General features: G+C 41.0%; 1 protein-coding gene across 1 annotated transcript in view; it reads right to left on the bottom strand.

Moving 5' to 3' along the window:
* The window catches only part of CACNA2D3 (calcium voltage-gated channel auxiliary subunit alpha2delta 3), an 867,352-nt gene that overhangs the window by 310,241 nt on the left and 543,642 nt on the right, over positions 1 to 13,469 (bottom strand). Inside the window, 1 exon segment of the mRNA XM_028518873.2 lies at positions 5,765 to 5,843. Within this exon segment, the coding sequence (XP_028374674.1) occupies positions 5,765 to 5,843 (79 nt within the window).

Genomic DNA, 13,469 nt, shown 5'->3' with positions numbered 1-13,469 from the left:
TGGACACTAATCCAATTGGGTCTTTGCACTCTTTCCCCTCTGAATAAGACATGCTGGTGACAAAGCCAGTGCCCATATTCCAGTCTTCTCAGGGCAATGAACTGAGCAGTGAAGGTGATGGTGTGCCCTCATTTACATCCTTTCTGGACAATAGTGTTTTTGAAACACTCTGGCAGTATTCTCCTTCATCTTCCTCCTCCCAAGCAACATCACATGCTACTGACAAAGCACTTGATTCTGTAAAGAGATATATAATTTTAAAACAACTTTCTACCTCCACACCTCCTTGGATCTTCACAGACATCCAGCAAGAGGCCTGTTGGACCTTAAAGCCAAAGGGCACATGTTCAGTGAGTTGGAAAGAACCAGGAGAGAAAGACCATGAGGGTGGAGAGGCCCACCCGACAGTCCCAGTGGGCATGTGCCCACCTGGAGAATGGGGCACTTGAGTGTGAAGCCATCAGGATCAGCCAGACTCTCAAATTTAGAAACAGGACTTTTCCTTTGTAAATAACACTACATCTTAAATTTCAAATGTCATGTTATGAAAAGGTAATTTAAAGGATTACATGATGGAGCTAGGAATGTTGGCCTGTCTGTAGCTCTATCACAGCACCCACAACCATCATCTCCTCTTAGAGCCTTAATGTCCCCATTCATAAAATGTCAGAAACAGAACTACATGCCAATGCAAGCTGAGGCAGGACCATTTCTGGAACACACAGGCTGTGTAGAAATCCCAGTCTATTCTTTATTAGCTGATACAGTCTTTTCACAACCTCTACATTTCTTTTTCTGGAGTCTTTCAAGTTACGGAAGACATGCAAGAGTCCTTATGAAACCTGATTTTCTTCTTTCCAAAAAGAGGCAACCTCATATCCTGGTGAAGAGTTAAGCTCAGGCTTTGGAACAACTGGGCCTGAATCCTGGCTCTGCCACCTGCTAGCTATAACCTGAAACAAGAAAATTAAACCTCAGTTTTCTTCGCAAGTACCTAATAGAGCTTTAGTGAAGGTCAAAAGAAATAATAAATAAAAGTACTTTGCACTCTACCTGACACTCAGTTTGTCATCCTTAGTTGCTATAAATAACAGAGGCACCATCTTCATGTTCTATGGAATGTATACAACTTAAGTGTCCATCAATACACAAACATACACACAGTGGTGTGTTATTTAGCTATGAGAAAGAAGGAAATCTTGTCATTTGCAACAATGTGGATGGACCTACAGGATATTATGCTAAGGGAGGTAAGCTACTCAATACCCAGAAAAGGGTATTAGAGAAAGACTAATGTTTGATATCACTTATATGTGGAGTCCATACGGAATCTAAAAAAGTTTAAGGCACAGAAAGTAAAATGATGGTTACCAGGGGCTCAGCATTAGGGGGGTTGGGGAGACACTGGTCAAAAGGTACAAAAATATTACACAAAGATATCTGAATAACTGTCATTTTTGCCTTCTATCTGTTCCAAAATAGTAAGTTTTAATTGCCGCTTTTCTCCTACCTCACCTACAACCATTCTAGCCTCATAAATATGAAGCTATCTTTTAGGCACCAAGACACTTGGAAATATAGAGAGTATGAATTTTCTAATGGAAAAGGACTATGGGTCTGAACTTCTGAGGAGGGCTCAGGCCACTAGTTAGCTTTCTAACAAGGAGAGAATGACCATTGACCTATCAAAGAGGGACAAGCTGAGCAGACAACCAAGAGAGACTCTTGTGGCATTTCCATTAGACCTAATGATGACTGATTGGTTGAGAACCCAAACACAGAGGCCCTTCTTTATTTGCACAGCTGGAAAACACTCCATCCACCGTGATTTCTGAAGGAGATTCAGGCATTGCTTATTTAAAATCTTGGCACACTGAGCATTAGAGAAGGTCATCAGGGCTTTATGGCATATCTGGACTCATCGGTCCCTCTGTTCAGTTTTCCCAGTTCACTTATTTATCCAATTGTGTGAACTCAGAACTTTATATTCCTCAAGCCATTGTACAGTGGCTACAACTGTTTTGATGTATTTAAAATGGTTTGCTGCTTTGCCTCATTAGGGCTATTTCCCTCAAGGAAAGATCTACTTATGCATAGAATAAAACAAACTAGTCAGCTCCAGGCCTCCCTGGATTTTGCTAGTACATTGGAAGAGGCAGAGAACTGCTGCAAGGGGTATGTATGTCCCCAGATATTCATTTCCAGGGGACATGTCTGAGGTTCTCTGGCTGAGAACAGTCTCCATGGCTACAAGACTTTCAAGCAAGAAGTTCTCTACTTATGGTGGGTCATTGACCTCAGACTGAGCAAGGTGTGTGGGCACTGATAGCTCCTGCTCCTCCCCCGGGCCACTCTGGCCAGGCCTGGCTGGTCCGCCAACAAGCTTCTCATTGGGCTCCCCTGGGATCTTTCGGAGTCTGCTCTGGCCCCCGAATGTTAATGACTCATTTCACCAAAGAACTTGTCTGAGTCAGGACAAAAATATGTAAGGGGGGCCCCCTCTGGACCTCATGTCACTTGAGATGAAAAATGTTATGCTGCCTCCATACTATAACAATCTGAGACTATAAACAATGATTTAATTAATGACCATAGAAGAATACTTGCTCACTGATGTTACGTGGTCTAAAACCCCATAACTGACGCAACATGAAGCCAGTGTTTATATGGGCACAGATGACTGGAACCTAACGTTTTGATGGCAACTTCTACTTTGAAGAGTGGTAAACAATGACATTTTATTCCCAAGGCCCTTCAGAGGAGAAGCAGAGTAAGGAAGGTGAAACTTTTGAGAGGGACTGGCTCTGGCAGGGAAGGAAATGACTGGATTTAGACAGGAAGAGAAGGAGAATCACTGTGGAATCCAAGGCCCAGCCAGCTAAGCAGCTACTATTACCTCCTTGGATTTCCCAAGTTGCTGCACTCAGAACTTTTAAATCTAAAGGGCTGTATTCTATAGCCAGGCCCTGAAATACTCTGAGTTGACTCAACTGTCTTCAAAAGGATGCTTCAAAGATTCTTATAAACAATGACTAAAACTAAATTATGGTGTAATATTAGTTGATTAAGACAAGACTTCAATTTGAGTAATTTTCATCAGCTGGACACAGACAGTGGTAAAAACAATAACCCATGACTAAATGCATACTAGCTGATGGGAAGAAGTGCAATCTGATGTGGCAGGAATACCAACAAATTTTTTTAAAAATGGAAAGGAACTCATTTTTTCAAGACCACAGAATAAAAGGGGGAAAAACAGGAAAAGTATAGTTCACTCAAGATTTACAAATGTCAACAAAGTTCCAAACATTATTTCAAGTATGGTCTCTTTCCTCAGAGGAAATACAAGATGCACTCAGCTTTCGTCCCATTGTGGCGACATTCCTCCCGCATGTCCCCCTGAAATGAAGCCAAATGCATTACTCTAGGATGATCAGAATTACTGATACCTACAGTGAGACAAGCCAGCCAATAAATGAAAATAATCATAGAATATGTTATTCTAAAGCTTCAAGGAAATGTTAAGACTTCCATGCAGGTCTCCACTTTTTCAAAAAGGAAATTGAGACTTGCTTAAAATATTGCTCCAAGAAGAAGCAAACACTTAAAGACAATGACACATGGGGGGAAAAAATTCTGGATGAGGTTTATTTGCCTGGCTGTGCATCTATTCACTGAGAACTTCCCACACCCACCTACCCACAATGCTGAGCCCCTCGGAGTGCACGTATATTTCTCTGTGGGCTTACCTCTGCCCATACCCAATGTAGCAGCGGGGAGACCTAGCCCAAGCTGGGTGTGATCGTCTTTTTGGGGGAGGGAGGTGGGAGACTTAAAATCAGAACATAGAGTCACAGATCAGTCTCACATGGAGAAGATAGAAACTCCTTTGTAATATCACACCTTGCCCACAATCTGTGTTGTGTGGATAGATGGGTGTGCATGGCACAGGGTGGCCATTTCTGAACATGTACAAGTGCTAGCAGAGAAGGTCTACCTATGGAGAAGAAGAACACCATGGAGTATAGAGAGAAACCAAGAAGAGAAAGAAAAATAAAAATACAGCACCCTGGTCCTCATGGGACACAAACTTTCCTTCCCAATCTAAATTCTGAGTCACTCCTCTCTCTCTCCAAAACACTCCTTTTTTTTCAAATTTTAGGGAGCAACTTTGGTTGCCTGCAACTAAAACAACTTTGTTTTAAGTCACTAAAACTAGAGTGAGACCTGTAAAGCCTTCACTGGGTCCTCTTTAGTCCACTGAGGTATAAACTTTTATAGTGGATGGCTTAGGAGGCATTATAAAAATAGACCACTGGAATCCATCAATACCAACAGATGAGAAACAGAACAGGTCTCCCTTTATTAGTTTTATAATCAATTTATTCGTTTTAGGAACATCAAATGATCACCCACTCTGAGTCAGGTAGAAGGCTGGGCTCTGTCAGTGCTCAAGATGAAAACAGAGTCAAAGGCTGCCCTCATGGAGTCTGTAGCTTCAGGAGGGAGATAAGACACCGTGCACAGATTGACATGACACCAGGAAATAATATAGGGCATTTGTGTGCCCAGCACTGAGCAACCAGCTTTACTTATGTAGCCTCATTCTGTGCTTGCTCACAACCTCTGTATGGGGCAGGTATCATCACTTGCCCTGTTCTGTAGGTGGCATAACTCAGACCCAGATAGGTTTGGTAATTTGCAAATGGTTGGTAGATGATGGAGGCTGGGTTTAAACTCAAGGAAGCTATGTTTAGGCTCCAGGAATCTGGACTCTACCACCTATTTAGCTCCTATGTTTTATCTTCTTAGTTGTTGTAGGATGAAAAGAAGTCCTTTATAGACTGGAGGGCCTGTTGCTTCCCTCCCTGTGCCTTCCCCAAAGCACTGTTTCTTACATACAACAGGAGTTCATTAATCAATTAATCTGTGAATATATGGAAGCCAACAATTATTGCACTTACTATGTCCCAGTACTGAACTAGGCTGCTAACATGCATCATTTTATTAATCCTTAAATTTAATGAGAATCAAAGGAAGAAGTATTTTCACCATTTCCATTTTGAAAATTAGAACATTAAGGCTAGAATTAACTGATTTAATTAGTTGTGTAGGCTAAGTCATGCTATGGAGACATATCAAACCAGAAACCTCAGTGGCATAACACAGAGGTTTATCACACACACATATATGCAGAGTGGGTTGGTGATGGCAGGGGGCAGGATGAGTGGAAAGGCTTTGCTCCATATGGTCATTCAGGAACCCAGGCTGATGAAAGTTGCTACGTTTCATGACTTTTCCATCATGTACCTTCAGAGGCCACAAGAACCAAAAAGAGTACAGACACCACCACAACAGCTTGTAAATTCATTAACCTGGAAATGACCCAGGCTGGTTTTGCTTATATACTATTGGCCAGAAAGTGTTGAGGCCCTGCCTAACAGCCAGGGCTGGGAATGCCAAGCAAGCACATGGATACTCAGTGTGTGCACATACACAGCTCTGCCCCGGCAATTCTCCCAAGGTCATTCCTAAGCAGTAGGGTAGAGAGGCTTAAATCTCTCACCTTGACTATGTCCTCAAAATTGATCAGCATATTTTGAGAGAAGCTGTTACAAGTTTATGAAAAATCATGTAGAAACACCCAGATCTTATTTTAGAATTCACAGCCCTCTCCTAGAATTCTCTGCTTCCTCATGACTATCTTGATTTCTGCACATCTGAGGAGAAGGCATTCAGAGGGAAGAGCATGAGAGGGACCTACCTTTGTTGGCACAGGCCATCCACTTAAGATTGTCTGCAAAAGCCGCCTCTCGTCCAATGAGGTACGTGAAGATGCGAACCTGAGAGGAAGACAAAAACACGGATCAGTGGTATTCACTTTTCACTCTACTGCACAGACCACATCACGGCTCACGCACATGTGGTTTACCTCGTTAATGCTCCATGCTTCCCATCTGGAGGAACACATTTAAAACATTTGAAGTACAGTCAGCTTGAAATATATTCAAAACCAGGGCCTTTGATCTTTGAAACCATATGGCACTGGTGGTAGTTGTTTTTTGGTGTGGAACTCGCGACAGAGAATAACTTGAAATGGGAGACCAGCAGCATCACGGCCTGGGTTTGCTGCACACATATGGTCCAGGATCATCAGGTCTGGACCAAATCCGTAACCATTCTCCTCCTCCGCACAGGAAATGCAGAGTGTGCTCTGCTTGGGAATAAAAACGCCACTGAAAGACCCTCAACATTTCCCTCCAGTGGTGAGGACAGACTGCAGACACTCTCTTGCCATCTGTGGTCTCTGGTTTGATTTGAGGAGGTAATTCACTGGGACAAGAAGCACGGCCTGGAGCCAGGACCACTGGAGACCCTCTCAAGCCTTCTTAAGTTTTTGGCTCCTGAAGAGCTGAGAACAGATGTAAAACCCTGACTCCATTATTTCCTTTTGCTTTCCTAACTCTCTCATGAGGCCAGAGTACTTTGATGTTTGTTTGTTTGTTTGTTTGTGTTTTATATAGTTGACACAAAAATATATTAGCTTTAGTGGTACAATATAGTGATTCAACATTTATATTCCTCATGATGTGATCACCACAGTAGGTCTAGTAACAATCTATCACCATGCAAATTTTATTACAATGATATTGACTATTTTCCTTATGCTGTACATTATTACATCCCCATGACTTTTTTCTTTAAACTGGAGGTTTGTACCTCTTATTCCCCTTCACCCTTCTTACCCATTCCCCCATTCCTCTCCCCACTGGCAACCATTAGTTTGTTGTCTGTATCTAAGAGTCAGTTTCTGTTTTATTTATTTGTCTTTTAGGAGACATAAGGAAACATAAGGAGACATAAATTACATAAGGAAGATCACATTGTATTTGGAGAAGATGTAGAGAAAAGGGAGCCCTGTACAATATTAGTGAGGTTGTAAATTGGGCAGGAACTATGCAAAACATTATGAAGATTCCTTAAAATATATAAAAAGTACAACCCAGAAATTCTACATCTGTGTATCTATCTGAAGAAAATAAAAACAGTAATTAAAAAGTACATATGTACCCCTATATCACTACAGTATTTACAATAGCCAAATATGGAAACAACCTAAGTATCCAATGGTAGATGAATGGATAAAGAATATATGATATGGACAAAGAGAGATAACATACATACACATACACACAGAGAATGGAATATTACTCAGCCATAAAAATGAAAATTTTGCCATTTGCAGCAATGTCAATGTACTCAGAAGGTACCATGTTAAATGAAATAGTCAACAGGATTCTTTGAAATAAACCACAATCTACCCCCCAGTGGTACTTGGAGATTAGATAGAAGATAAGGAATTAAAAAGGTTAAAGCCCTTTCATTCAAATTTAAAATGACACATGGGTCAATACTATACAGCCCAGATAAACCTCTTCTGGTAGGTCATGGTCAGCCCTTTGGTTACCTCTTCAAGACTGAGTTAAATGAAGACGTGGTAGTAGATGAACAATGTGTTACATGTGGCACCAAAGGCTTTACCAGCTAAAGTCCCCTCATCGCATCTAGACTGGGTCAGTCATGCCTACTACTGCTTCCGAGCATTTATTTCAACTGTAGTTAACTATTGTCTGGTGTGGTTATATCTGTGAGATTGATCTCCACTAGAGTATCCACTTGATGAGGGAAAAGAAGGGCTATAAGCACAGTACTTGGAACATTAAAAGTCAAGACATGAATGGATAAAAATATATGTATGCTCAAAAGTGAAGAGTTTGTTCTAATTAGGAATATCCTTTTATCTGGGAATTATAACTTAAAGACTAGTTTTTAGGTGATGGTTTATATTCAACTAAAAAGATGTTTCAAAATACACATTATCGCTATGTAGCCTTAGTCTGTCCCCATTTGGTTTGGTAGAGAAGTCATTTCATCCATCACAGCTCCTGCGAGAGGACATTCTGGGTGGAGGAACTGGCATAGAAGCCTTGGCCTCTCTTCATTCCCCCAGCTCTTTTCCACACTATTCCCACTGGAGTCACATAGGAAGGAAGGATTTTTTTTTTAATTGGGAGACTCTGGCTTTCCTTGGGAGCAAGTGTGGGGTGGGAAGAAGGCGGTGGGGGAAGAGAAAATTCAGCCTCCTGTAACTGAAGAGGATTACTGTTGAAGCTCCATCACAGAGCTGCCCCCTGTTCACTTTTCCTTTCTGGCCATTGTTGGCATTTAGTGATAATGCCTGATTTGGGGGAAACTGAGGCCCAGTGAAATAAAGCAATTTGATTAGTGGCAAGTCCTGATCTAATCAGAGGTCTCTGATTCCAGGGACCTCAAGTAACAATCGGGTCTCTTCTTCACCTCATGGAGATGCTAGTTTTGCCAATATAGAAATCCCTAGCCAGCTCCAAGGTCCAGAGCCAGAACCCACAGGAGAAGGGATTAGAATCCTGTCTCTTGAGACCAGACCTGTGCTGTTTTTATAACACATTGCCTTTCATTTCAAATTTAAGCTACTTAAGGGGAAACACTAGACTGATAAAAACTTGTGTGCCCACTGGCTCTTAACCAAGCAGAAAGCATAACAGATAGCTCTTAGGAAATGAAGCTATGAGTCTGTCTTTGTAGATGAAGCAGAAAAGACCAGACACAAAGCAACCCATTTGTTTTGGAGTAAAGGTACCAGTTCATGCCAAACCTCCTTTGCCATCCAGATAAAGAACCACAGGATAAACTGAGTTCTCTCAGAGGCATAGTTAAAACTCCAGAACAATGCTGTGAATCATTGGCAAAAACTTCTATAACTTCTGATTTAAAAAGATGGCAACCCATTTGGAAAACCAGTAGGATTGTGCCAAACTTCAGACCAGACATGATTGCTCAAGAATAATTGTGCTAACAATAATCACAATAATGAAAACCAGCCCACACCCTCCACACCACCACCATTGTGGCTTCTACAGTCAGCACCATCCCCTAGGTCACGTATGTGCTAAGGGATTTATAGAAGTATATTTGTTTTGTTGGTTTGTGAAACAAAATCAGAATCATCTTTAATATTTCCATTTATGTACAGTTCTTGGCTCCCATTGGACTGGCCTCCTTATCTGAGTAGAAATGGCATGGAAATGACTTATTGCATCTCTGCCTATAAACTAAACATAATCAAATGATACCAGGTTCACACCCTGGATTTCCCACAGCAATGTCTTTCAACTGGCAACAAAAAGAAAAGAGATTTAATCCAAAATAAATATTTAAAGAGCAATTTAACAATATCCATAGCATTTTATAGTTGTGAGTTTTTTTCAGAACCAGTAATCCTACCTTTAGGCATTTATCTAATAGCCAGGAAAACAAATAAAATGCCTGTGAGACCAAGCTGGTAACACAGGTGACAGGAAAGGTAGGAGAACTGCAGGGTGCATGTCTTCTTAAAGCCCTGTAATTCAGGTTTATAAATGTTCACAAGTACACAAAAATAATAGAAGTGCAAGGATATTCAGCTTCATTATTTGTAATGGTCAAAAAACTTAAATCTTAAGTGTCTTTTGATAGCTGATTGGCTAAAACTTACAGTACAGTACAGTTTCCATGAATGGAAATACCATGTAGCTATGTACTCCTGTAGAAAGATATCTGTTATAAACTGGTAAAGGGAAAAAGGCAAGTTGTAGGATATTGTGCAGCATAGAATCCTAATTTTTGTAAGAAGAAACTTATACTGTTTACTTCAGAAATTTCAGTGTCACTGGAATGTTTTTACAAATGAATAGGTATTGCTTTTAAAATTAAAGAGCCTTTAAAATAAAAAGAAAGTAATGACACTGCTATTTCTGAAACAATTCTGTAAGGACATAGGAAGAATAAACACAGCAAAATCAAACACAGAACAGGTGGAAATTAAGCCTGGCCTTGTATCTTCCAGGGTGGGCTGCTTCACTCCACTGCTCAATTAACTAAGTATAAAACCTCTGAGTAGCAGGCCTAACATGTCCCTCATTTCCATCACTAACAGATCTGGTAACCTAATGAATTTTATTTCCAAGGGTTGGAGATTTCATCCCTAGGAAGTGCCATCAAACAAATTTTCCCCAGTCTGCCTTGAGTCCAACTACTTTTCTGATGTGGTGAGGCGCCTTGGCAGGGGCAGGCTGAGGGTGGTCCTGAAAGCCAGGTCCATGGCACAGCTGATCACAAGAAGGCGTCACGACACATTTCAGACCAGGGCAGTTGTCAGGAAACTCTGAGTTCCCCAAAAAGCCAAGCCCTTGTGCTCCTAGTCCACAGGCATGAAGGCACCACTTTCATTAGTGCAGCACAAAGGCAGGGTGGAAAAAAGTCTGCATCAACCTATTAGTTCATTTGATCTTCCATTTAAGTTGGATGTCTTTAAATGTTCTACAAACTCAATTATACTTAATAAAATGTTAAGATGTGGACATTTCAAAGTTCAAAGTCACTCAACTTAATCTTACTTAGTATAAAATTTCCAAAGTAAAACAAACAAGAAACAATCCAGTTTTTCCAAAAAACAGATTTATGCTTCTTACTCATATAGATGTGATTTCCAGCAAAAACTCAGAAAGCCATCATTCCTTTCAACCTTTGGTGAACATAGGTAGTTTGAGTGTGCACAGATCATGGATCAAATTCTCTCCTTTCTGTAACCATTAAAATAGGGGAAGGGAAGTAGCTGCTAGTAGGAACTACCACTGCACGATTGCACAGCCAGGAAACAGGCTGCAGCCACTTACACAGGTCTCTAATAATGAATGGGAGATCACCAATGCCCATGCTTCTGAGATAGCCCAGAAGTAGCAGTTCACCAGCCATCATAAGAAACTTCCAAGCACCTACTATGTGCCAGGGACCATTCTTGGTGTTGGGGATATGTTGAATCAATAAAACAAACTCTGTGTCCTCAGGGAGTTTAGATTTTTGTGACAGTGAACTGATAATAAATGACAAATTCACATAAATATTTCTATGTTGGATTAAAGGCTTATAAAGAAAATAAAACAGAGTAAGGCAAAGGAGAATAATGGGGGCTCCTGTTTTAGGAAGGAATGGAGGGAAGGCCTCCCTAATAAGGTGATATTTGAGCAGAGATCTGGACAAAAATAGTGTGGGGAAGCAAGATATATGGTTATTAGTGGAGAATGTTCCAGGTGAAGGAAATAGATGGTACAAGTCCTTGAGATAGGGATGCTCTAGGGATATGGAGGAGACCAGTGGGGATGGAGTAGAGTCAGGTAGGAGAGGTTGCAGGGGGTGAAAACTGGACAGACAATGGTTGCCAAATCATGCGAGCCTTTGTGGCCACTGCTGGAGAGTGGTCAGCTTCTCCTCCTCCTTCTTTTTCTTTTTTTTCTCTTTTTTTTTTTTTTTTTGCAGTAACAACAGAAACGATAGGGGGAACTGAGTAGCAGCCACATAGGAACATGAGCTTCCTATAAAATTGCAAATGGACATTCTGTCTGCAGTGTGGAGAACAGGGCATGGATTGTTGTGCTCAACCTGACTGCCCATTCATTTTCCTGTGATGATGTAATGCTGAATGTTTAGGTCCATCAAGATCAATTAAATCAGTCAGGGCCCAGCTTTCTAATCTCCTTGTGGAAATTGTAAACAGGTGGCCAAGTTCGGGAATCACAGCCTCAGGGAGGAAAGGGTAGAAACAAAAATACTAAGTAGGAGGCCACTGAAATGTTCCAGGTGAGATGTGGGGGTAGCTCTGGCCAGGGCGGCAGGGTGGTGAGAGTTGTCAGACCTCACTAGTCATCAGAATCACTAAAAGATTTGAATCACAGGTTAAGGTAGAGTCCCTAGCACCCACCCTCCAGAGATTCAGATTAAGTAAACCCAGGGATCTAGATTTTTAAAACTGCCCATGGTGGGTCTGAGTTCAACAATTTAAAAAAAAAAAACACCAAGAAAAAGGAGGCCTGAGCAAAGGAAGTGGGACTGGGAATTAAGAAATCACTGAAGCCATTTCCAAAAAGGCATTTCTATTGATTGTTAAGGATTTGGACTGAACTTCAGGGACTTTACAATCCAGCCAGTGGTTAAAAACAAAAGAGAGGACACTGGATCAGCAAGACATTATCAAAGAAGTTTGTGCCAATCCAATAAGGTGGGAGCACCAGACACCAAGCAGATTGGGCAAGCAGGAAAGGGCAGAGCTGTACCCAGATGCCTGTCACTGCTGAGCTGTGTTCACACCCAAATGAAGTGTTGCTTCCTGAAATTATAATAGTTCCACTCTTCCTCCTAGATACAAGGGCCCGGGACAGGGCACTGAGGAGGCTCTGAATACAGGTCTTTACTTTTATAGAAAAAAAGAAAGCATTCTTTTATTTTAAAACACCAATTCAAAAGAAACTATGCATCCCAATGTTCATAGCAGCATAATTCACAATAGCTAGGTGCTGGAAGCAACCTAGATGCCATCAGTAAATGAATGGATCAAAAAACTATGGTACATTTACACAATGGAATTCTATGCAGCAGAAAGAAAGAAGGAGCTCATACCCTTTGCAACAGCATGGATGGAGCTGGAAAGCATTATGCTAAGCGAAACAAGCCAGGCAGTGAAAGACAAATACCACATGATATCACCTTTAACAGAAATCTAAACAACAAAACAAAAAAAACTAGCAAAATATAACCAAAGACACTGAAATAGGGGATAGTCTGACAGTGACCAGAGGGGAGAGAAGAGGGAATTTCAGGGGGAAATGGGTAGGGTTTACAGGAACAAATTTGGAGGACACAGGGACAAAAACTAGGGGTGGGGGGTAATGGGGGGAAGGGGGGAAGGTTGGGTGGGTGGGCTGGAATGGGAGTAGGGGGGAGAAAACTGTGCTTGAACAATGATTAAAATAAAATTTAAAAAATAACACTTAACTAAAATGCAGTATTTCTACCTTTAAAAATCTTCAAGTTATAAATGAAATTTGATATGAGTCATCCAGTACCTATGGGTGCCCATATCCATGGGTTCTAAATTTTAATTCAGGTAAGTGGCATCTTCTGCAAGCGAGCATGTGGACTCTCCTTCATATCTTCTCACCTGCTCAGGTCCCTTCAGCCTTACTGCCTAACTTAGTTATTCCCTAAAACACCTCTAGGATTTCTCAAAAGTAGTGCATGACTTCAGCTTTAGAAAGAGGTCTCCTGATGTCTCTATGTTTTAAAGTCAATTTGATGTTACTCAATGTGTTCTTAGTCTGTATCTTCACAAAATATTCCTAAACCAACTTCTATTATTTGCCCATTTCTATGATTCCTCATGCAAGGGAATATTTCTGAATAAAATCATTAATCTCTAAGCAGAAGATGAGGGCTGGAACTTGATTATTCACAAAAATACTTCATAAATCACTGACAATATGTGTCTTCATGAAAAAGCTGCAAGAGTAGAGGTGGACTCAGGGAAGGCTGACACCAATGGAAACAGTTATATTGAG

Source organism: Phyllostomus discolor, chromosome 7, assembly GCF_004126475.2.
Source record: "Phyllostomus discolor isolate MPI-MPIP mPhyDis1 chromosome 7, mPhyDis1.pri.v3, whole genome shotgun sequence".
Classification (NCBI taxonomy): Eukaryota; Metazoa; Chordata; class Mammalia; order Chiroptera; family Phyllostomidae; genus Phyllostomus; species Phyllostomus discolor.
The sequence above is the reverse complement of the archived record's forward strand: the minus strand, read 5'-3'. Positions and strand labels throughout refer to the sequence as shown.